The following is a 23,052-nucleotide window of genomic DNA, read 5'->3' on the forward strand; positions in this document are numbered from 1 at the left end:
GAAAGACACGAGCATCACATAGATACCAATGAAGATAGATCTCCAAATCTGGCTCAGAATACAATAAGTAAATGAGTGACATTTGTGCCTCTGCATCTGCTTTGCTTGCTCTTTGGGATTTTAGGCTGGGTATCTGTAAAGCACTTTGTGACAATTGCTCATGTATAAAGGGCTTCATAAAATAAATGTGATTGATAGACATCAATGACCAAAGTGACTATTTTAAAAACGTAAAGATCAGCAGTCTGAAGGGTGTCTAACCAGATCTGTTCATGCAGTCTTGCCAACTACTATGACATGTGTTGTCTTACCAGGCTAAGCAGCACTAACAGCACTAACAGATCTGAGATTAGACTATATCTATCTACATTCCCAGTGATAGTAGCCGACTATACTATAGCGATATTAGAGACTGACTTGTCTGGTTTAAGGTCCCTGTGGACGATGCCATAGTTGTGGAGGTACTCCAGAGCCAGCACCGTCTCAGCAAAGTACATCTTGGCCATGTCCACAGGCAGGGGGCCCATGTTCTTTAACAGGTTGGCACAGTCACCGCCTAATGGCATACAGACACAGAATTGTCTTACTTATCTTGTTAATTCTGACATTAAAATACTATATACTACAATGAAGTACATTCAACATATGATTAATCCCTACCCAAAATTGGTAATACTTTTGGTAAATAATAGGGCTGAACAACATTAACCAGTATTTCTAGAGCAGTTTATCCCCCTGGTGAGCTTCCGGTCTTCCACAGTTTTGGTAAGAAAGAAAAGTAAGAAAAAAATAAATGGCTGCCTACCTTCCACATACTCCATGACCATGCAGAGGTGTCGTCGTGTTTCGAAGGAGCAGAACATTGAGACCACGAAGGGGTTCTCAGCGAAGGTCAGGATGTCTCTTTCCACAAACGCCTGCTGGATCTGGTTCCTCAGCATCAGGTTCTGTTTGTTGATCTTCTTCATGGCAAAGCGCTGCTTGGTCTCCTTGTGGCGCACCAGATACACAGCCCTGTTACAGCGAGAAGACAATACATCAGACACACTGTTCAGGCTGAGGTAAATCAAGCATATTTGCTCGGTCAGAGAATGACATTGTTAGTCATATGCAGGTAACTGCCAAAATAAAGAAAACACCAACAAAGTGTCTTAATAGGGTGTTGGGCCACGAGTCAGCAGAACAGCTTCAATGTGCCTTGGCATTTATACATGACCCTAAGCATGATGGGAGATTAATTGCTTAATTAACTCAGGAAACACACCTGTGTGGAAGCGCCTGCTTTCAATATACTTTGTATTCCTCATTTACTCAAGTTGTTCCTTTATTTTGGCAGTTACTCTATAAAGATGGATTGAAATCACACATTCATAGCTCTGTTGATAGGGAACACATTGTCAGTCCCGTGGTAGACTTAGATCATGGCTTAGGAAGAAAACAGGACAGGGCCATGAATTGGAGATGGTAAACATAAGTGAAAAATGTCCTTTGTGTAAACCCAAATCACATATCCCATTCAAACACTAAATAACAGCTGAAACAGATCAGAATTTCATCATAACCGTCCTCACTGATACCAGAGAAGATGCTCTCACCCGTAGGCTCCGTTGCTGATGAGTTTGTTCATCTCAAAGTCCATCTCGCAGGGCTTTCGTCTGGATCGCAGGGCCGCGTTCAGACTCTGGGACTGGGAGGACAAGAGGAGAGAAACTTTATTCTACTGAAATAATAACCTGCAACTAAAAACTTGAATAAAATATGCTGAATACTCACAGAGTCATCTGTCTCGGGTGTTTCAGCTATCCCACTATCATAACTGGTCATCTGAGCAATTTCTAGAGGAGCAGGACCGAGAGAAACAACATGTCAGCATTTCATTCAACTTCGCCATTTCAGCATTTTCACCTTCAGACACAAAACAGTGCCCTTTGAATCCAGATGTCTTCTATATACTCCAACATTTAGTCAAAGCCTATAGAGAGTACTGTATATTAACACACTCTTTATTTGGCAGTTAAGAAACAGTCTGTTGAGCGGAGTCTGAGAAATCCTACAGGAGGGGAAATTACATGGAAACCAGAAGAGGCAGCAACACAAACACATGTCGGACATCCATTAAGAAAACCACAACTTCAGAACACTCCTGTGTGTGCGTGTGTCTCTTGCGTGTACATTCGGGTATGCACATGCATGTGTGTGTGCATCCCCTCCCATCAGCACTGTATGAACAGCAGGAGCTAGCGAATCAGGAGTGGGTTGTTCGGTCATCCCAACAGTGACACTAAACACATTTCTAATGTAACTTAGCATCTGTCCCTGCCTAGGAGGCTGCTTCCAGCGCTCCAGGCTACTGGGCAAGAAAAAAACACAGGATAGGCCCAGGGGAAATGAGTCAAGAGACATTGGCCAATGAGGACGGAGGTTAGTGAGCCAGTCTGTGTCGATCTGTTTCAGCTCTATAGGGAGACCATTTGTTCCTAATTAGTCAGAATGAACGCTGGGGTTTGAGTGGAGAGAGGAGAGGCACATTAGGATGGCAGTCAGTTCAGTACAGGACATTACTCTACGCCACCATCATAGAACTTCTCTATTCTTGTCATATTAGCCTTGCTAGTTATATTAGCCTAGCTAGTTATATTAGCCTTGCTAGTTATATTAGCCTTGCTAGTCATATTAGCCTTGCTAGTTATATTAGCCTTGCTAGTTATATTAGCATTGCTAGTTATATTAGCCTTGCTAGAAAAGTTAGCTGTAATGGTGACAATATTTTGCTAATTGGGTAGCTGGTACTTCTAGTACTAGTTCTTCTGTAGTAGTAATACAAGTAATTCATCTTATCTAAAAAAAGAATTCTGCTCCAGCAATGCTTTCAAAACGTTAAACACCAATATCGAAAACATAATTAGGATTTATTTCAATTATATTATTTTCTCTCAGTACATTACGGAGGGAGTTTCACGAGGACGTTAACGTTAATTAAAATGTAATAAATTATTTGCCGATGATTCCTCTCCTCCACTGAAACGAGATTAAGAAACCAATTTAGGCTGTAGTGTTCTGATGAAACTGGTTGGGTGAAGTAGATTCACGATCAGAAATCTTATGCTTATATTCTCATCAGGTCATCAATGTAGTGTTGACAGGTGCTTCGAGAACAAAGTGTGAGAAGTGATGGGATGATATACAATACAATCTATTCACCTCATTGAATAATTGATTAAAAAAATGAAGGTCGACAGTAGCCTCAACAGCACTCTGTAGGGTAGCACCATGGTGAAACCGGAGGACAGCAAGCTTCCACCCTACTCTGGGTACATTGACTTCAATACAAAATCTAGGAGGCTCATGGTTCTCACCACCTTCCATAGACTTACACAGTAATTATGGCAACTTCCAATAGACATCCTCCAACCTATCAGAGCTCTTGAAGCATGACCTGACATGTTGTCCACCCAATCAAAGGGTCAGATATTTAATCTAGTACTGAAAGCATCAGCTACATCTAGCTAGCACTGCAGTGCATAAAATGTGGTGAGTAGTTGACTCAAAGAGAAACAATCTGTGAACAAAATAATTTCTTAAATGGAGGAGCAAGAAAGGGCTTGCTATATTTAAATATAATTTATATATTTTTTACTTTCACTTACTTAGCTAGCAAATGCAACTAGCTAGTTTAGCCTACTCAAACACCCAGCTCAAACAGATAAATGCTATGTTAGCTAGCTGGCTATGACTATCCAACACAAGGAACTCTTCCAAGTCAAGGTAAGCTTTTGGTTTTATTAATTTGATTGTCAACGGAGCCCGCTGGTGTAACTGCTATACTGCTTACTGACTGTACTGCATGATTTTAGCAGGTTTACTAACATATGGTGACAATGATATAGGCTATGTGTAGCAGTTATGATATGAAGGTTTGGCTTTGAAAGGTTTTTCGCATGGTCACAGACAGCTGATGTGTCGTGCATTGAAGTCCACAAGCAAAGGCAAAAGGTGAGAGGAGGAGAGCACGTAGATGCAAGAAGGACTCCACCGAGCTGTTTGTACGTGGCTCTGAAAGAGAACTGTTTGCGTGTAATCAGGGGTGTACTCAGACCGCCAATTCTGTTTAAAAACATTTCTTAAACAGAAGCAAACGGAACGCAACTGTTGGACTAATGATTACACACTCGATCAGTCTGAACGCGGCCCTGCGCTCCAGACGAAAGCCCTGCGAGATGGACTTTGAGATGAACAAACTCCTCAGCAACAGAGCCTACGGGTGAGAGCATCCTCTCTGGTATCAGTGAGGACGGTTATGATGGAATCCTTATCATTTTCAGCTGTTATTTAGGATTTGAATAGGATTGGTGATTTGGATTTGACTTAATGGGCATTTTTCACTCATGTATACAATCTCCAATTCATGGCCCTGTCCGGTTTTCAGCTATTTTTTAAAATATATATTTTCTATTTTTGATATATTGAATTATTTCAAAAGGCATAAAATATACTTGGTTGTAATGTTATGCAATCAAGGGTGGTCAACCATCCTCCAGGAGAGCTCATGTGCAGGCTTTTATTCCAGTCCTCTCTAACAAACCACATTTCAAATCAAAATCAATTAAAATGTTATTAGTCACATGCGCCGAATACAACTTACGAGCCCCTAACCGACATCGCAGTTTAAAAAAATATGAGTACAAAATAAAAGTAACAAGTAATTAAAGAGCAGCAGTAAAATAACAGCGAGACTATACACGGAGGTACTGGTACAGAGTCAATGTGCGGGGGCACCGGTTTGTTGAGGTAATATGTATACGTCGGTAGAGTTAAAGTGACTATGCATAGATGATAGCAGCGGTGTAAAGGGGGGGAGGGCAATGCAAATAGTCTGGGTAGCCATTTGATTAGATGTTCTGGAGTCTTAAGGCTTGGCGGTAGAAGCTGCTTTATCTAACCACTTTTTTATTGATTGAATCACGGTGCTTCCTGCTTTAATTTTTGCTTGCCAGCAGGAATCAGGAGGATAGAATTATGGTCAGATTTGCCAAATGGAGGGCGAGGGAGAGCTTTGTACACGTCTGTGTGTAGAGTAAAGGTGGTCCAGAGCTTTTTTCCCTCTGGTTGCATATTTAACATGCTGATAGAAATTTGGTGAAACAGATTTAAGTTTCCCTGCATTAAAGTCCCCGGCTACTAGGAGAGCCGCCTCTGGGTGAGCGTTTTCCCGGTGTAGCCTCCGACACATTGGTGCGGCTGGCTTCCGGGTTGGATGCGCGCTGTGTTAAGAAGCAGTACGGCTGGTTGGGTCGTGTATCGGAGGACGCATGACATTCAACCTTCGTCTCTCCCGAGCCCGTACGGGATATGTATATGATATGATATATATATATGATATATATATGATATATATGTTTTGAATTGGCTACCTAGCTATTAGTCTGTTCTCTATCATATTTTATAGGCCTACCTGCCTGCCGCTGCAATGTCCGACTGTCTCTCTCTCCTTGAGCAACGGCCCACTCCTCTCGCACACATGCAGGTGATGTGCGCAATCACGGACGCACTAAAGTGCATTCCGATCCTGGCTTATATGTTGATATTTAAAAAAAAATGTTTTTAACTGTGCCTAAAAAATGTACATCAAGATTAACTATTTGATATATTTCCATGACTTATCCAAAACGTTTTAGATTTGATTATTTTCTTAAACTTTTCCCCGCCTGGAAAACACAATTTTAAAATTCCAGGATTTCCATGACTGCAAAATATTGGATTGGTGCAAGCGTGGCTTGAGGGAGTTTCCACCATATTCCTCACACCAGTCCATTCCTTTTAAATCAATGAGGGAGTGTGTACACTTTGTGATACGGGTGAAAAATTGGAACGTAGCCAGTGTCATCTGTAGCGCATGAATATCAAGGCTAGCACATCTTAGGTTTTACATCACGAAATAAGTTATTTTCTACATACTCAGAAACTTCTTGAGCAGGCCACCACTGGAATGAGTTCACAGCCCCATGCAGCTTTCAGCAGAAAGCACTCTTTTCAATCTGAATGTGTGATGTTTGGCTGCACCTCCACTCATGTTGGTTTAGGCACTGTCTACCTGCCCAACTCCTAAAAGGTCAAACCTGGCATACCTTCCAGGGGGTCCCGTGTGAGCCCCAACTGGCTGATGATGTAGCGGGGGATGTCAGTCTTGATGCCCTGGCCCTCTTTGGCGTGACCCTCGGCAGCCTCCAACAGATGGTAGAACTCCTCTGGATCAAACTCCTGAGGAGAGGACAACACAGGGACACAGGTTTCACTACAACACTTCTGGAACTCTTAGTTTTAAGTTTCAATAGGCATTGTCTGAGTGCTGTTGGCTTTTCTCTGGGTTGATAATGTAACAATCAATCAATAGCAGGAGTGCGAGGAGGATGCATCTGTATGGCTCGTCACCAGGTCGCAAGCCTCGTCTTTATACAACAGAGACATGGATGAGATGTCTGTCAAATGACTCACATAATTGAAACCTAGTTTAGATAGAGCTACGTGGTCATTTGTGTAGTTCTGATTAGCCGTGGGACAGAAATAAGTCATATTTAGTATTAATGCCCAGAGATTTGACTAGTCACCCCACATGGTCAGGAAAAACTCCTGGCCCTAGTATAATTTTTGTAATATGTGTGAGTGAGAAGTCATTGCCATGTGCTTGGTAGCTAACTAGTGACAATCAGGCGAGACATACCAGGCATTCCAGGAGGCGCGCTGGCCTGGCGATGACGATGAGGATCTTCTTTACCAGCTCTTTGATGAAGTTCACCTCCTGGCTCTCCGACCGGGACGTGGACTATACACACACAACAGAACACACTCGCTCAACATTTTATACAGACCTGTGAGCTGATCAGTGCTCGGGACTGGAAGTACCATTAAGTAAGAGGGAGGGATTATCATAGAAAGCCTGCATGAAGGGAGAGGACACTGAGCAATACAGAATACCTCACTTAAAAAATGACTTTGAATACCGTAGCGGTAAGAGAGCACTGTAAATCAAATCATTTTGGTGAAAGAATCTGTTTGATTGTATCAAAGTCCTATGCAGTAATGTGTACCGATATTGTAATTACACTGTGCTCATTACTATGGTAAAAGGTTCATGTATTTTAAAGTGGGGCAGGTGGCACCACACTACTCTCTATTGCTTTCTTTCCTCGTCTACTTTCCTTCATTATGCCAGATTATTAATATGGGAGTAGACGACACAAGGAAAGGTAACCACTTAACATTACTGAGCTGCACCAGTAGTGTCACCCACCTCCTGGAATAGCTTCTCCAGCTTGTCGGTGAGCTCACAGAAGTAGCGCGAGGTGACGTGGCCCAGGCGGCTCTTCTCCAGGCAGTCGCGGACCAGCTCGATGATCTGATGGTGGGCAAACCCCAGCACACCGTCCGCCAGCGGCAGCACGCTCTCCGGGGAGCTGGTCCGGATGATCTCCTGGATCCTCTCCTCCATCTGGGCCGTGGCCTTGAGACATGGAAAAGGTTAGAAGGAGAGGATGGATATATATATATATATATATATATATATATATATATATATATATATATATATATATATATATATATATATATATATATATAGATAGAGAGAGAGAGAGAGAGAGAGAGAGAGAGAGAGAGAGAGAGAGAGAGAGAGAGAGAGAGAGAGAGAGAGAGAGAGAGAGAGAGAGAGAGAGAGAGAGAGAGAGAGAGAGAGAGAGAGAGAGAGAGAGAGAGAGAGAGAGAGAGAGAGAGAGAGAGAGAGAGAGAGAGAGAGAGAGAGAGAGAGAGAGAGAGAGAGAGAGAGAGAGAAAGAGAGAGAGAGAGAGAAAGAGAGAGAGAGAGAGAGAGAGAGAAAGAAAGAGAGAAAGAGAGAGAGAGAGAGAGAAGAGAGAAAGAGAGAAAGAGAGAAAGAGAGAGAGAGAGAGAGAGAGAGAGAGAGAGAGAGAGAGAGAGAGAGAGAGTTTTGTTTTGATACCAAATGACAGGCGACAAGGCCCCTCACCTTAGGAAAGCGTTCCTTGTAGACATGGTTCATCATAATAATCTCATGATCACAACAGGATGGGGATCTTCCAGGGCTGCATACAAATAAGAATATAAAGGAAAGATCAGTACTTATATTACAACACATACTGTATCTTACAGCAAAAAAATGCATTGATATACAGTGCATTCGGAAAGTATTCAGACCCCTTGACTTTTTCCACATTTTGTTGCTTTACATCCTTACTCTAAAATGTATTAAATTGATTTTGTTCATTAATCTACACACAGTACCCCATATTGACAAAGCAAAAACAGGTCTTTAGAAATGTTTGCACAGTTATAAAAAAATAAAAACTGAAATATCACATTGACATAAGTATTCAAACCCTTTACTCAGTACTTTGTTGAAGCACCTTAAGCTCTGTCAGGCTGGATGGGGAGCATTGCTGCACAGCTATTTTCTGTTCTCTGCAGAGATGTTCAAATCGAGGTTTCAAGTCCAGGCTCTGGCTGGGCCACTCAAAGACATTCAGATACTTGCCCCAAAGCCACTCCAGCGTTGCCTTGGCTGTGTGCTTAGGGTCACTGTCCTGTTGGAAGGTGAACAATCACCCCAGTCTGAGGTCCTGAATGCTCTGGAGCAGGTTTTCATGAAGGATCCTTGTACTTTTCTCTGTTCATTTTTCCCTCAATCCTGACTAGTCTCCCAGTCCCTGCTGCTGAAAAACATCAACACAGCATGCTGCCACCACCATGCTCCACCGTAGGGATGGTGCCAGGTTTCCTCCAGACATGATGCTTGGCATTCAGGCCAAGGAGTTCAATATCAGACAAGATCATCTGGTTTCTCATGGTCTTTTGGCAAACACGAAATCAAAACAAATTTTATTGGTCAAATGTGCCGAATACAACAGGTGTAGTAGACCTTATAGTGAAATGATTACTTACAAGCCCTTAACACACTTTTTTTGGGGCATTTTCTTAAAACTCAGAGATAAGAAAAACAAATAATTCAAGAGCAGCAGTAAATAATAGCGGGGCTATATACAGGTTCAGAGTCAATGTGTCAATGTGCGGGGGCACCGGTGACGAGGTAATTGAGGAAATATGTACATGCAGGTAGGGTTATTAAAGTGGCTATGCATAGATAATAACAGAGAGAAGCAGCAGCGTGGTGGGGGTGCAAATAGTCTGGGTTAGCCATTTGATTAGCTGTTCAGGAGTCTTATGGCTTGGGGGAAGAAGCTGTTCAGAAGCCTCTTGGACCTAGATTTATCACTCCGGTACTGCTTGCCGTGCGGTAGCAGAGAGAACAGTCCATGACTAGGGTGGCTGGAGTCTGACAATTTTTAAGGCCTTCCTGACACCGCCTGGTATATAGGTATAGCTTGGCCCCGGTGATGTACTGGGCCGTACACACTACCCCCTGCAGTGCCTTGTGGTCGGAGACCGAGCAGTTGCCATACCAGGCAGTGATGCTCTCGATGGTGCTGTTAAACCTTTTGAGGATCCTTTTCCTGTAATCCACAATAATCTCCTTTGTCTTGATCACGTTGAGGGAGAGGTTGTTGTCCTTGCACCACACGGTCAGGTCTCTGACCTCCTCCCTGTAGGCTTCCTCATTGCTCTTGTTGATCAGGTCTACCACTGTTGTGTCATCAGCAAACTTGGTGTTGGAGTCGTGCCTGGCCGCGCAGTCATGAGTAAACAGGGAGTACAGGAGGGGACTGAGCACACATTCCTGAGGGGCCCCCATGTTGAGCATCAGCGTGGCAGATGTGTTGTTACCTACCCTTACCACCTGGTGGCAGCACGTCAGTAAGTCTAGGATCCAGTTGCAGAGGGAGGTGTTTTGTCCCAGGGTCCTTAGCTTAGTGATGAGCTTTGAGGACACTATGCTGTTGAACACTGAGCTGTAGTCAATGAATAGCATTCTCACATAGGTGTTCCTTTTGTCCAGGTGGGAAAGGGCATTGTGGAGTGCAATAGATTGCATCATCTGTGGATCTGTTGGTGCGGTATGCAAATTGGAGTGGGTCTAGGGTTTCTGGGATAATGGTGTTGATGTAAGCCATGACCAGCTTTTCAAAGCATTTCATGGCTACAGACGTGAGAGCTACGGGTCAGTAGTCATTTAGGCAGGTTACCTTAGTCTCTGTGCCCAAGAACACTATGGTGGTCTGCTTGAAACATGTTGGTATTACAGACTCAGACAGGGAGAGGTTGAAACTGTCAGTGAAGGCCCTGCGACCTCGTGAATGTTGAACTGTTTAAAGGTCTTACTCACATCGGCTGCGGAGAGCGTGATCACACAGTCAACCGGACGAGCTGGTGCTCTCATGTATGTTTCAGTGTTACTTGCCTCGAAGCGAGCATAGAAGTTATTTAGCTCGTCTGGTAGGCTTGTGACACTGGGCAGCTCTTGGTAGGGCTTCCTTTTGTAGTCTGTAATAGTTTGCAAGCCCTGCCACATCCAACGAGTTATGGAGCCGCTGTAGTACGATTCGATCTTAGTCCTGTATTGACGCTTTGCTTGTTTGATGGTTCGTCGCAGAGCATAGTGGGATTTCTTATAAGCTTCTGGGTTAGAGTCCCGCTCCTTGAAAGCAGCAGCTCTACCCTTTAGCTCGGTGCGAATGTTGCCTGTAATCCATGGCTTCTGGTTGGGGTATGTACATACGGTAACTGTGGGGGCGACGTCCTCAATGCACTTATTGATGAAGCCAGTGACTGATGTGGTGTACTCCTCAATGCCATCAGAAGAATCCCGGAACATATTCCTGTCTGCGCTAGCAAAACAGTCCTGTAGTGGTAAAACTGATTTAAGTTTCCCTGTATTAAAGTCACTGGCCACCTGGAGCGCCGCCCCCGTATGAGCGTTTTCCTGTTTTCTTATGGCGGAATACAGCTTATTGAGTGCGGTTTCAGTGCCAACTTCGCTCTGCGGTGGAATGTAGACAGCTACGAAAAATACAGATGGAAACTCTCTAGGTAGATAGTGTGGTCTACAGCATACCATGAGATACTCTACCTCAGGCGAGAAAAACTTGAGACTTCCTTAGATATCGTGCCTCCGTACATACCTGAGACTGCGCGAGCGGGGTCGCATTGGCGCTGTCCCCCTCCGTCGGTCGTCCCCGGCGATGCTCTCGGTGCAGAAGTGCTTGGAGAGAAAGTGGAGCTCATCCGGGGTGGGCTGGAAGGGTAGCTGGTGCAGCTTCTCCTGTGATGAACAGGACGACTGGAAATGAAATGAATATACATTGAACGAGAAAAGAAAAGATAAAAAGGAGAGGCTAATGCTTTGATTCATGTTTTTGCACGAGAGAATGACAGATACCAGGAGAGTAGCATGTTTGTTCTGACTGTTGTGTTTATGTGATTGGGTAAATGTTCATTACGGTATTGATGCCCTTTTACAGTGTTTTGAAAATGAAGGACAAACTTATGGGTGCCAAAATGGTTGCGACGGTACAGTAGATGAAAGCTAACAAATTACTGTGAACATTCCCATTTCTCCTCATTACATTGTTCTCAAATCCAATCCAAATAGGGATTCAATTTAAACTAAACTGTAAACATAGCCTGGACAAACAACACAGTTGCTGGTGTTAATCCCGCTCTATGGTAGTTCCCCCTAACCGGTCGCCCTCACCAGCCTCCGGCAACATGTTAAGTATTTATCAGCTCTAATTGATGGTCCTCAAAAAACATGGCCGTTAACAAACAACCCATTACTTTGTGTGTGACGGCTTGTTTACTTTGTGTAGTCTGCCATGGGGCCTGTTTGTGTGTGTGTGTGTGTGTGTGTGTGTGTGTGTCAGAGAGTTGACCATCGCCTGCCTGTGTGATTTGAGTTTGTCAGTAAACAGAGCAGAGTTATGTGTTTGTGTGTGTGTGTGTTTGTGTGTGTGTGGGTGGCCTAGCTGTGTGCCAGGGCCATATTTAGTCCAAAACAAATCTGCTGGCCCTAAATACAGCGTCTGGTGGTATGTGTCAGCCTGCGAGACACTAGCGGGAGAATGGCACCAATCATCTCTGACTACCAGTAGCCTACATTACAGTACAGCACAGCACAGCACAGCACAGCACAGCACAGCACAGTACAGCACAGTACAGGTGACTGAAGTACAGACTAAAGGATGCCCATCAGATGATCATTTCACATTGAAACATCTTTATTTGAACAATTCTTGAATATCCAGTGATCTGGTACAGTATATGTATTTTTAGATTGAAAGGGTTTTCCATCAGTATGTGAAAAAGTTAGGTTAAACAACCTTTTTGGCATTGCTTTTAAAAAAAAAAAGCTAGCTAACACATAATATATTTTGTTTTCATGGCCTTTAACAAATTGAGTGGTATGGTACATACAGAAACAGTGGAGCTGGGTGTGTTGGTGCCATAGCCAGAGGAAGGCAGAGAGGCCAAAGACCAGCGTCGTCCATCAGTCCTGCTCAAACACAGACAGAGATAGAAAGAGACAGACGTCATCATAAACTCAGAAACCATCCATAACTAAATCAGTAATATGAGAACTGTAGTTAACAAAATCTAAAAATAACTATGAATGATATTCAAAACAAGACTACTCAAAGCTCCAGGATTTGAATAACATACCTACACTACAAATGCACAACGTTCTGGATGACCTTTGACCTATGTGCAGAGTTATGTCATTTGCAACCTTTAGCTTTCCGGAAGAATAGGTAGGAAAGACTGCTTTTCAATAGCCTACTGCAGCATTTACCGTGGATTACATTTGAGTCATTTAGCAGACACTTTTATCCAGAGTGACATACAGTAGTGAATGCACACATAGTCGTACAGGTCCCCCGTGAGAATCAAACCCACACAGGACACAGTTTCCTTGATCTACGCTACCTGCCACCCACATCTTTTTTATTTGACCTTTATTTAACTAGGCAAGTCAGTCAAGAACAAATTCTTATTTTCAATGACGGCCTAGGAAAAGTGGGTTAACTGCCTTGTTCAGGGGCAAAACAACAGATTTTAACCTTGAAAGGTCGGAGATTCGATCTTGCAACCTTTCGGTTACTAGTACAACGCTCTAACCACTAGGCTACCCTGCCACCCCAACCTACCCTGCCACCCCAACCTACCCTGCCGCCCCAACCTACCGAGTAGTGAGATGTCTTCTGTTGCACTAACCAATAACACTGAACATTGATACAAACGCAGAGGAATAACGTGTGGGGATAAAATGTAGGGACATCTAGAAACACATCAAACAGAATTTTCATGATTCAGGTATAATGGCAAGGTAACAATGACGTTGTGTATTTATACACATTGCACGAACGGACATGTGAGTTACAATGACGTTGTGTGTATTCATAGACATGAGTAACAGGAAGAAGAGCTATGATGTTTACATGACAAAACAGAGTCCTGACATGACGTCTGGTCTGTGGCACTGACGGAATCATAGCAATAAATAAGCTGTTAAAAGTCGTGTTGAGTGAAGGTTGAACAAAAAAGATTTCAGGCTTTTTGTGAAGACGTGGAGAAAAGCACTTCAGAAAACATGAGGAGTTTGAGTCTGAGTCTGATGATGGTAAAAGACTGAACCCTTGAACCTGCCTGTGATTTCAATCTCTGTATAGAGAGCCTGTCAGAACACAGTGAGATCCTGCCTTCGCTTCTCAAAAGAACCGTTGCCTGTCTGCGGCAGACAATAATAGCACCACAATTTGGCTTCGTTGTTTAAAAGGATAAATGTTTCTTTTAAGATTCATATTTCCTATGTATGCCTCAATTCTCACACCATTTGTCAGATAACCACCAAGATAAAGTACTACTACTTTCTTAAAACAATAAAACCTGCCCATAAGCATTTTATTGCAGACTATTGGTATGCTAGTTGAGTAGAGTTACGGATAAAAGGTTCAACTGGCATTGACTTTTACTAATACCTTCGTGCAAATGAGAAGTGGGCTGAGGCACTAGGAGAGAAGTTTCTGGGGCTGTCTTGAGGACTCGTTCCTGTTGTTCAGAGAGGAAGCAGAGAAACAAGAGGAGATTACAAGTTATTAAAGACAACATTCCAGAAACTTGAGACAAAAGCATTTTAAATGAATCAAGGAAATAATAATACTGAGCCTACAGCATAGAATCAAACCCATACCAAACCTATATTAGGACTTGGTCTTTTTTCTTTAAATAAGAAAGTGTAATAAGTCAGCATAGATGACACATTTCTTCATCAATTTACTCTCAGCTATTGTACTTTACACAGAATTTTAGATTTGATTGTGTTTCATTGGCTCTTATCTGAAGGAGCTTAATCTAGGAAGACTGAAATGGGACTGTCTCTCAAATGGGACTGATCTGCTTGAAGCAGTAATTAGCAGTAATTAGCAGTAATTCCGGCGCCGACAGAGATGGCCGCCTCGCTTCGCGTTCCTAGGAAACTATGCAGTTTTTTGTTTTTTTACGTGTTATTTCTTACATTAGTACCCCAGGTCATCTTAGGTTTCATTACATACAGTCGAGAAGAACTACTGAATATAAGATCAGCGTCAACTCACCATCAGTACGACCAAGAATATGTTTTTCGGATCCTGTGTTCTGCCTTACAAACAGGACAACGGAGTGGATCCCATGCAGCGACCCAAAAAAACGACTCAGAAAAAGAGGGAAACGAGGCGGTCTTCTGGTCAGACTCCGGAGACGGGCACACCGTGCACCACTCCCTAGCATTCTTATTGCCAATGTCCAGTCTCTTGACAACAAGGTTGATGAAATCCGAGCAAGGGTAGCATTCCAGAGGGACATCAGAGACTGTAACGTTCTTTGCTTCACGGAAACGTGGCTCACTGGAGAGACGCTATCCGAGGCGGTGCAGCCAACGGGTTTCTCCACGCATCGCGCAGACAGAAACAAACATCTTTCTGGTAAGAAGAGGGGCGGGGGCGTATGCCTCATGGCTAACGTGACATGGTGTGATGAAAGAAACATACAGGAACTCAAATCCTTCTGTTCACCTGATTTAGAATTCCTCACAATCAAATGTAGACCGCATTATCTACCAAGAGAATTCTCTTCGATTATAATCACAGCCGTATATATCCCGCCCCAAGCAGACACATCGATGGCTCTGAATGAACTTTATTTGACTCTTTGCAAACTGGAAACCATTTATCCGGAGGCTGCATTCATTGTAGCTGGGGATTTTAACAAGGCTAATCTGAAAACAAGAATCCCTAAATTTTATCGATTGCGCAACCAGGGGTGGAAAGACCTTGGATCATTGTTACTCTAACTTCCGCAAGGCATATAAGGCCCTGCCCCGCCCCCCTTTCGGAAAAGCTGACCACGACTCCATTTTGTTGATCCCTGCCTACAGACAGAAACTAAAACAAGAGGCTCCCACGCTGAGGTCTGTCCAACGCTGGTCCGACCAAGCTGACTCCACACTCCAAGACTGCTTCCATCACGTGGACTGGGACATGTTTCGTATTGCGTCAGACAACAACATTGACGAATACGCTGATTCGGTGTGCGAGTTCGTTAGAACGTGCGTTGAAGATGTCGTTCCCATAGCAACGATTAAAACATTCCCTAACCAGAAACCGTGGATTGATGGCAGCATTCGTGTGAAACTGAAAGCGCGAACCACTGCTTTTAATCAGGGCAAGGTGTCTGGTAACATGACCGAATACAAACAGTGCAGCTATTCCCTCAGCAAGGTTATCAAACAAGCTAAGCGTCAGTACAGAGACAAAGTAGAATCTCAATTCAACGGCTCAGACACAAGAGGCATGTGGCAGGGTCTACAGTCAATCATGGACTACAGGAAGAAATCCAGCCCAGTCACGGACCAGGATGTCCTGCTCCCAGGCAGACTAAATAACTTTTTTGCCCGCTTTGAGGACAATACAGTGCCACTGACACGGCCTGCAACGAAAACATGCGGTCTCTCCTTCACTGCAGCCGAGGTGAGTAAGACATTTAAACGTGTTAACCCTCGCAAGGCTGCAGGCCCAGACGGCATCCCCAGCCGCGCCCTCAGAGCATGCGCAGACCAGCTGGCCGGTGTGTTTACGGACATATTCAATCAATCCCTATACCAGTCTGCTGTTCCCACATGCTTCAAGAGGGCCACCATTGTTCCTGTTCCCAAGAAAGCTAAGGTAACTGAGCTAAACGACTACCGCCCCGTAGCACTCACTTCTGTCATCATGAAGTGCTTTGAGAGACTAGTCAAGGACCATATCACCTCCACCCTACCTGACACCCTAGACCCACTCCAATTTGCTTACCGCCCAAATAGGTCCACAGACAATGCAATCTCAACCACACTGCACACTGCCCTAACCCATCTGGACAAGAGGAATACCTATGTGAGAATGATGTTCATTGACTACAGCTCGGCATTCAACACCATAGTACCCTCCAAGCTCGTCATCAAGCTCGAGACCCTGGGTCTCGACCCCGCCCTGTGCAACTGGGTACTGGACTTCCTGACGGGCCGCCCCCAGGTGGTGAGGGTAGGCAACAACATCTCCTCCCCGCTGATCCTCAACACTGGGGCCCCACAAGGGTGCGTTCTGAGCCCTCTCCTGTACTCCCTGTTCACCCACGACTGCGTGGCCACGCACGCCTACAACTCAATCATCAAGTTTGCGGACGACACAACAGTGGTAGGCTTGATTACCAACAACGACGAGACGGCCTACAGGGAGGAGGTGAGGGCCCTCGGAGTGTGGTGTCAGGAAAATAACCTCACACTCAACGTCAACAAAACTAAGGAGATGATTGTGGACTTCAGGAAACAGCAGAGGGAACACCCCCCTATCCACATCGATGGAACAGTAGTGGAGAGGGTAGCAAGTTTTAAGTTCCTCGGCATACACATCACAGACAAACTGAATTGGTCCACTCATACAGACAGCATTGTGAAGAAGGCGCAGCAGCGCCTCTTCAACCTCAGGAGGCTGAAGAAATTCGGCTTGTCACCAAAAGCACTCACAAACTTCTACAGATGCACAATCGAGAGCATCCTGGCGGGCTGTATCACCGCCTGGTACGGCAACTGCTCCGCCCTCAACCGTAAGGCTCTCCAGAGGGTAGTGAGGTCTGCACAACTTATCACCGGGGGCAAACTACCTGCCCTCCAGGACACCTACACCACCCGATGTCACAGGAAGGCCATAAAGATCATCAAGGACAACAACCACCCGAGCCACTGCCTGTTCACCCCGCTATCATCCAGAAGGCGAGGTCAGTACAGGTGCATCAAAGCTGGGACCGAGAGACTGAAAAACAGCTTCTATCTCAAGGCCATCAGACTGTTAAACAGCCACCACTAACATTGAGTGGCTGCTGCCAACACACTGACACTGACTCAACTCCAGCCACTTTAATAATGGGAATTGATGGGAAATGATGTAAATATATCACTAGCCACTTTAAACAATGCTACCTTATATAATGTTACTTACCCTACATTATTCATCCCATATGCATACGTATATACTGTACTCTATATCATCGACTGTATCCTTATGTAATACATGTATCACTAGCCACTTTAACTATGCCACTTTGTTTACATACTCATCTCATATGTATATACTGTACTCGATACCATCTACTGTATCTTGCCTATGCTGCTCTGTACCATCACTCATTCATATATCCTTATGTACATATTCTTTATCCCCTTACACTGTGTACAAGACAGTAGTTTTGGAATTGTTAGTTAGATTACTTGTTGGTTATTACTGCATTGTCGGAACTAGAAGCACAAGCATTTCGCTACACTCGCATTAACATCTGCTAACCATGTGTATGTGACAAATAAATTTGATTTGATTTGATAATCATAATAATATACTTCCACATTGCAGCTCACCGGCTTGGATTAATCAGGAGAAACAAATGAGTAATGGCACAAAAGAAAGAAGTAAAAAAGAGCTCAACAAATGTTTTTTTGTGTGTTTTTGGAGGGGGGGGGGGGCAAAACTTGTCGATATAATGTTTTACAGCGAGGAAATGAAAGTATTTCCAGTGGTGGGAAAAGTACCTAATTGTCATACTTGACCAAAAGTATAGATACCTTAAAAGTTACTCAAGTAAAAGTTACCCAGTAAAATACTACTTGAGTAAAAGTCTAAAAATGTTATATATACATATTTCCTATGTATGCCACATTCTCATGTCATTTTTCAGATAACCACAAAGATCTAGTATAAATTACTTTCTGGAAATAAATAAAGCCTGCCCATAAGCATTTTATTGCTAAATCTACTTCAGAATCAAAAATAAATGTAATTACACTTAAGTATCAAATGTAGAAGTAAAAGTGTAAATAATTTCAAATTCCATATATTAAGCAATGCAGACAGCACCATTTTATTGTTTTTAGCCAGGGGCACACTCAGAGATTATTTACAAAAGATGCCTTTGTGTTTATTGAGTCCCCCAGACCATAGGCAGTAGGGGTGACCACGTGTTATCTTGAGAAGTGAGTGAATTTTACAATTTTCCTGTCATGCTTAGCATTCAAAATGTAACACGTACTTTGGGTTGTCAGGAAAAAAATGTATAGAGTAAAAAGTACAATATTTTCTTTAGGAATGGAGTAAAAGTAAAAGTTGTCAAAAATATAAATAGTCAAGTAAAGTACAGATATCCCCAAAAACTACTTAAGTAGTACTTTAAAGTATTTTAACACCACTGAATTTCAATAAATTGCCATCCAAAAGAGCAATTGTCCAATAACTATGCTTCAAATTTTTATATCATACATTGTGACAATGACATGCGAATGGCCGCAAATGTTCAGAAAAGCAAGAGAAAATCCCCCTTTTCTAATCCTATTAATTGTATATCAGTTATCGGTGGAGTTATCAGCTACTGTAAGAGTAGCCTTTAGGCTAATACCGTAGTCTAAATAGCTATGTTAACACAATGGCGTTATTCAAACAAAGACAGTCTGGGTGAAGACATCTGGCTATAAAAGACATTTACAACAGTCCATAAGATGTTAGTTAGCCCTTAGCTAACAGTTGCTAATATTTGGGGTCTTGGGGTTTTATTGCAGAACTTGAAGTCCTATAGTGGAGCCTGAAGCATCCTCTACCAGGGAGGGCCTCCAAATAATCCCTCCATCTCTCAATCTCACCATCCATATGGACAGCATCCACTTATTACCCACATGCCTACTGTTCTGTGGTCCTGCCTCAGGCTATTGAACACATCAAACTACGGGGCTTTCCCCAACGGCAGCAACTAGGCCTTGTGTTCCCTCAGCAATAAGGTGAAGAACTAACCCTTGGTCCAACGTTAATTAACCACAATTAACTCTGTAGCCAAAGGCTGGAGTAAACAGTTAATAAATTAAGGGCAGCGATGGCAACCCCTGAGACAAATCTGATGATAGCGAGAAGGCTATGCAATACTGGGGGAACAATGGTGGTACTGAGGAACAGAGAGAGGCTGTTTACATGGCGATGTCACCTGTTTGTGGTGTAATTTAATTATAGCTGATGAGCATAGATAAGTACATCACCAGGATGGGATAGAACACACCTGAGGAAAAGGAACACATGGTAACTATCCAGTGAAAATCTCACTTTAAAAGTTCATATTCTTTTATATACACTGCTCAAAAAAATAAAGGGAACACTAAAATAACATGTCCTAGATCTGAATGAATGAAATATTCTTATTAAATACTTTTTTCTTTACATAGTTGAATGTGCTGACAACAAAACCACACAAAAATGATCAATGGAAATCAAATTTATCAACCCATGGAGGTCTGGATGTAGAGTCACACTCAAAATTAAAGTGGAAAACCACACTACAGGCTGATCCAACTGTGATGTAATGTCCTTAAAACAAGTCAAAATTAGGCTCAGTAGTGTGTGTGGCCTCCACGTGCCTGTATGACCTCCCTACAACGCCTGGGCATGCTCCTGATGAGGTGGCGGATGGTCTCCTGAGGGATCTCCTCCCAGACCTGGACTAAAGCATCCGCCAACTCCTGGACAGTCTGTGGTGCAACGTGGCATTGGTGGATGGAGCGAGATATGATGTCCCAGATGTGCTCAATTGTATTCAGGTCTGGGGAACGGGCGGGCCAGTCCATAGCATCAATGCCTTCCTCTTGCAGGAACTGCTGACACACTCCAGCCACATGAGGTCTAGCATTGTCTTGCATTAGGAGGAACCCAGGGCCAACCGCACCAGCATATGGTCTCCAAGGGGTCTGAGGATCGCATCTCGGTACCTAATGGCAGTCAGGCTACCTCTGGCGAGCACATGGAGGGCTGTGCGGCCCCCCAAAGAAATGCCACCCCACCCCATGACTGACCCACCGCCAAACCGGTCATTCTGGAGGATGTTGCAGGCAGCAGAACGTTCTCCACGGCGTCTCCAGACTCTTGTCAAATCTGCTCAGTGTGAACCTGCTTTCATATGTGAAGAGCACAGGGCGCCAGTGGCGAATTTGCCAATCTTGGTGTTCTCTGGCAAATGCCACACGTCCTGCACGGTGTTGGGCTGTAAGCACAACCCCCACCTGTGGACATTGGGCCCTCATACCACCCTCATGGAGTCTGTTTCTGACCGTTTGAGCAGACACATGCACATTTGTGGCCTGCTGGAGGTCATTTTGCAGGGCTCTGGCAGTGCTCCTCCTGCTCCTCCTTGCACAAAGGCGGAGGTAGCGGTCCTGCTGCTGGGGTGTTGTCGATATAATGTTTTACAGCAGGGAAATGAAAGTATTTCCAGTGGTGGGAAAAGTATTTTGTGTTTACCAGGTGTCCGCCTGGTGTCCTGCGTCGAAATTGGTGCGTAATCTCCAGGTGCAAGTATTCTTCCATGTGATTCAGAGGAGAAAGCAGACTTCCACGAGCGATATATCATCGAAGAGATATGTGAAAAACACCTTGAGGATTGATTCTAAACAACGTTTGCCATGTTTCAGTCGATATTATGGAGTTAATTTGGAAAAAAGGTTTTTTTTGGTAGCCAAACGCGATGAACAAAGCGGAACGATTTCTCCTACACAAAGTATCTTTTTGGAAAAACTGAACATTTGCTATCTAACTGAGAGTCTCCTCATTGAAAACATCCGAAGTTCTTCAAAGGTAAATGATTTTATTTGAATGCTTTTCGTGTTTTTGTGAAAATGTTGCCCGCTGAATGCTACGCTAAATGCTACGCTAGCTATCAATACTCTTACACAAATGCTTGTTTTGCTATGGTTGAAAAGCATATTTTGAAAATCTGAGCTGACAGTGTTGTTAACAAAAGGCTAAGCTTGAGAGCTAGCATATTTATTTCATTTGCGATTTTCATGAATAGTTAACGTTGCGTTATGGTAATGGGCTTGAGGCTGTATTTACGATCCCGGATCCGGGATGGCTAGTATCAAGAGGTTTGAAACTGATTCTCAACCTTGATTGTGTCATTTTGATTATGCCTGCTCTACTTGGTATAGTGGGCTATCAAAAAGATGAAGAAGAGAATGCAGGTCATGCAAAATAATGTTATCAGGTATTTGCTGAATACATAAGGGTACAGGAGTTCCAGGAGGGGGGCTTGTTGCCTTTGGAATCCAGAGTGGACCAACCAACTTAAATCATATGTTTGACATCTTAAATGATCGTGCCCCAGGTTAGATGAAAAACCACATTGATAGGGTCTATAACCAACACCGTCCCAATACCAGAGCTAGTGTTAGGTCTTGTAAAATCCCAAGAGTACACAGTACTGCGAAGAGCACGTTTTTCCATACAGGCATTTGTCTATGGCAGTGGTTCCCAAACTTTTATAGTCCCGTACCCCTTTAAAAAGTCAACATCCAGCTGCATACTCCCTCTAGCACCAGGGCCAGCATTGTAAGCCTGCCACACACACACATTTATTAAACATAAGAATGAGTTTGACGTCACAACCCGGCTCGTGGGAAGTGACAATGAGCTCTTATAGGACCAGGGCACAAATAATATAATAATTAATAATTTTGCTCTTATTTAGACATCTTACATATAAAACCTTATTTGTTCATCAAAAATTGTGAATAACTCCCCACATGTTAATGAGAAGGGTGTGCTTGAATGGATGCAGATAACTCTGCAATGTTGGGTTGTATTGGAGAGAGTCTCAGTCTAAAATGTTCCACACAGTCTGTGCCTGTATTTAGTTTTCATGCTAGTGAGGGCCGAGAATCCACTCTCAAATAGGTACGTGGTTACAAAGAGCATCAGTGTCTTAACAGCGCGATTTGCCAAGGCAAGAAACTCCGAGCGCAGCCCTACCCAGAAATCTGGCAGTGGCTTCTGATTAAATTCAATTTTCACAGAACCGCTTGTTGCAATAATGCAGAAAATACGAGAGTTCAGGGGTCTTTACAAAGTTAACAATTTTCACTGTAGTGTCCAAAACGTCTTTCAAGCTGTCAGGAAATCCCTTGGCAGCAAGAGCCTCTCGGTGGATGCTGCAGTGTACCCAAGTGGCGTCGGGAGCAACTGCTGGCACGCGCGTTATCACTCCACTATGTCTCCCTGTCATGGCTTTTGCGCCATCAGTACAGATACCAACACATCTTGACCACCATGGATGTCACAAAGCTGTCCAGTACTTTAAACATATCCTGTCCTCTTGTCCTGGTTTCCAGTGGTTTGCAGAAGAGGATGTCTTCCTTAATTGACCCCACATAAACGTAACGGACATATACCAGGAGCTGTGCCAGGCCTGCCACGTCTGTTGACTCATCCAGCTGTAACAGATACAATTACTGCTTCGCATACAACCAGTGAATTCTTTCAAAACATCTCCTGCCATGTCACTGATGCATCATGAAACAGTGTGAAGACATTGTCTGTATAGTTTTTTTTGGCCTTTTCCCCCAGCATTGTCCCAGCCATATCCGCGGCAGCATGAATAATTAAGTCCTCCACAATAGTATGGGGCTTGCCTGTCCTAGCCACTTGGTAGCTCACCATATAAGACGCTGCTAGACCCTTCTTATTAATGGTATCTGTTGCTTTTATACATGTCTTATTACTAGAA

General features: G+C 43.6%; 1 protein-coding gene across 7 annotated transcripts in view; it reads right to left on the minus strand.

Moving 5' to 3' along the window:
* Positions 1 to 23,052, minus strand: part of LOC139408553 (microtubule associated serine/threonine kinase family member 4) — a 168,820-nt gene that overhangs the window by 19,994 nt on the left and 125,774 nt on the right. For 6 of the 7 annotated variants that reach the window (XM_071152578.1, XM_071152577.1, XM_071152583.1 and 3 more), the window contains 11 exons: positions 13,938 to 14,007; positions 12,376 to 12,454; positions 11,085 to 11,242; positions 8,018 to 8,093; positions 7,289 to 7,498; positions 6,719 to 6,820; positions 6,126 to 6,258; positions 1,774 to 1,835; positions 1,596 to 1,687; positions 806 to 1,014; positions 418 to 556 (listed from right to left, as the gene is read on the minus strand). In XM_071152578.1, the coding sequence (XP_071008679.1) occupies positions 418 to 556; positions 806 to 1,014; positions 1,596 to 1,687; positions 1,774 to 1,835; positions 6,126 to 6,258; positions 6,719 to 6,820; positions 7,289 to 7,498; positions 8,018 to 8,093; positions 11,085 to 11,242; positions 12,376 to 12,454; positions 13,938 to 14,007 (1,330 nt within the window). The remainder of the gene's footprint in view (positions 1 to 417; positions 557 to 805; positions 1,015 to 1,595; positions 1,688 to 1,773; positions 1,836 to 6,125; positions 6,259 to 6,718; positions 6,821 to 7,288; positions 7,499 to 8,017; positions 8,094 to 11,084; positions 11,243 to 12,375; positions 12,455 to 13,937; positions 14,008 to 23,052) is intronic. The other variant, XM_071152579.1, reaches the window with a different exon arrangement.

Source organism: Oncorhynchus clarkii, chromosome 5 (genome assembly GCF_045791955.1).
Source record: "Oncorhynchus clarkii lewisi isolate Uvic-CL-2024 chromosome 5, UVic_Ocla_1.0, whole genome shotgun sequence".
NCBI lineage: Eukaryota > Metazoa > Chordata > Actinopteri > Salmoniformes > Salmonidae > Oncorhynchus > Oncorhynchus clarkii.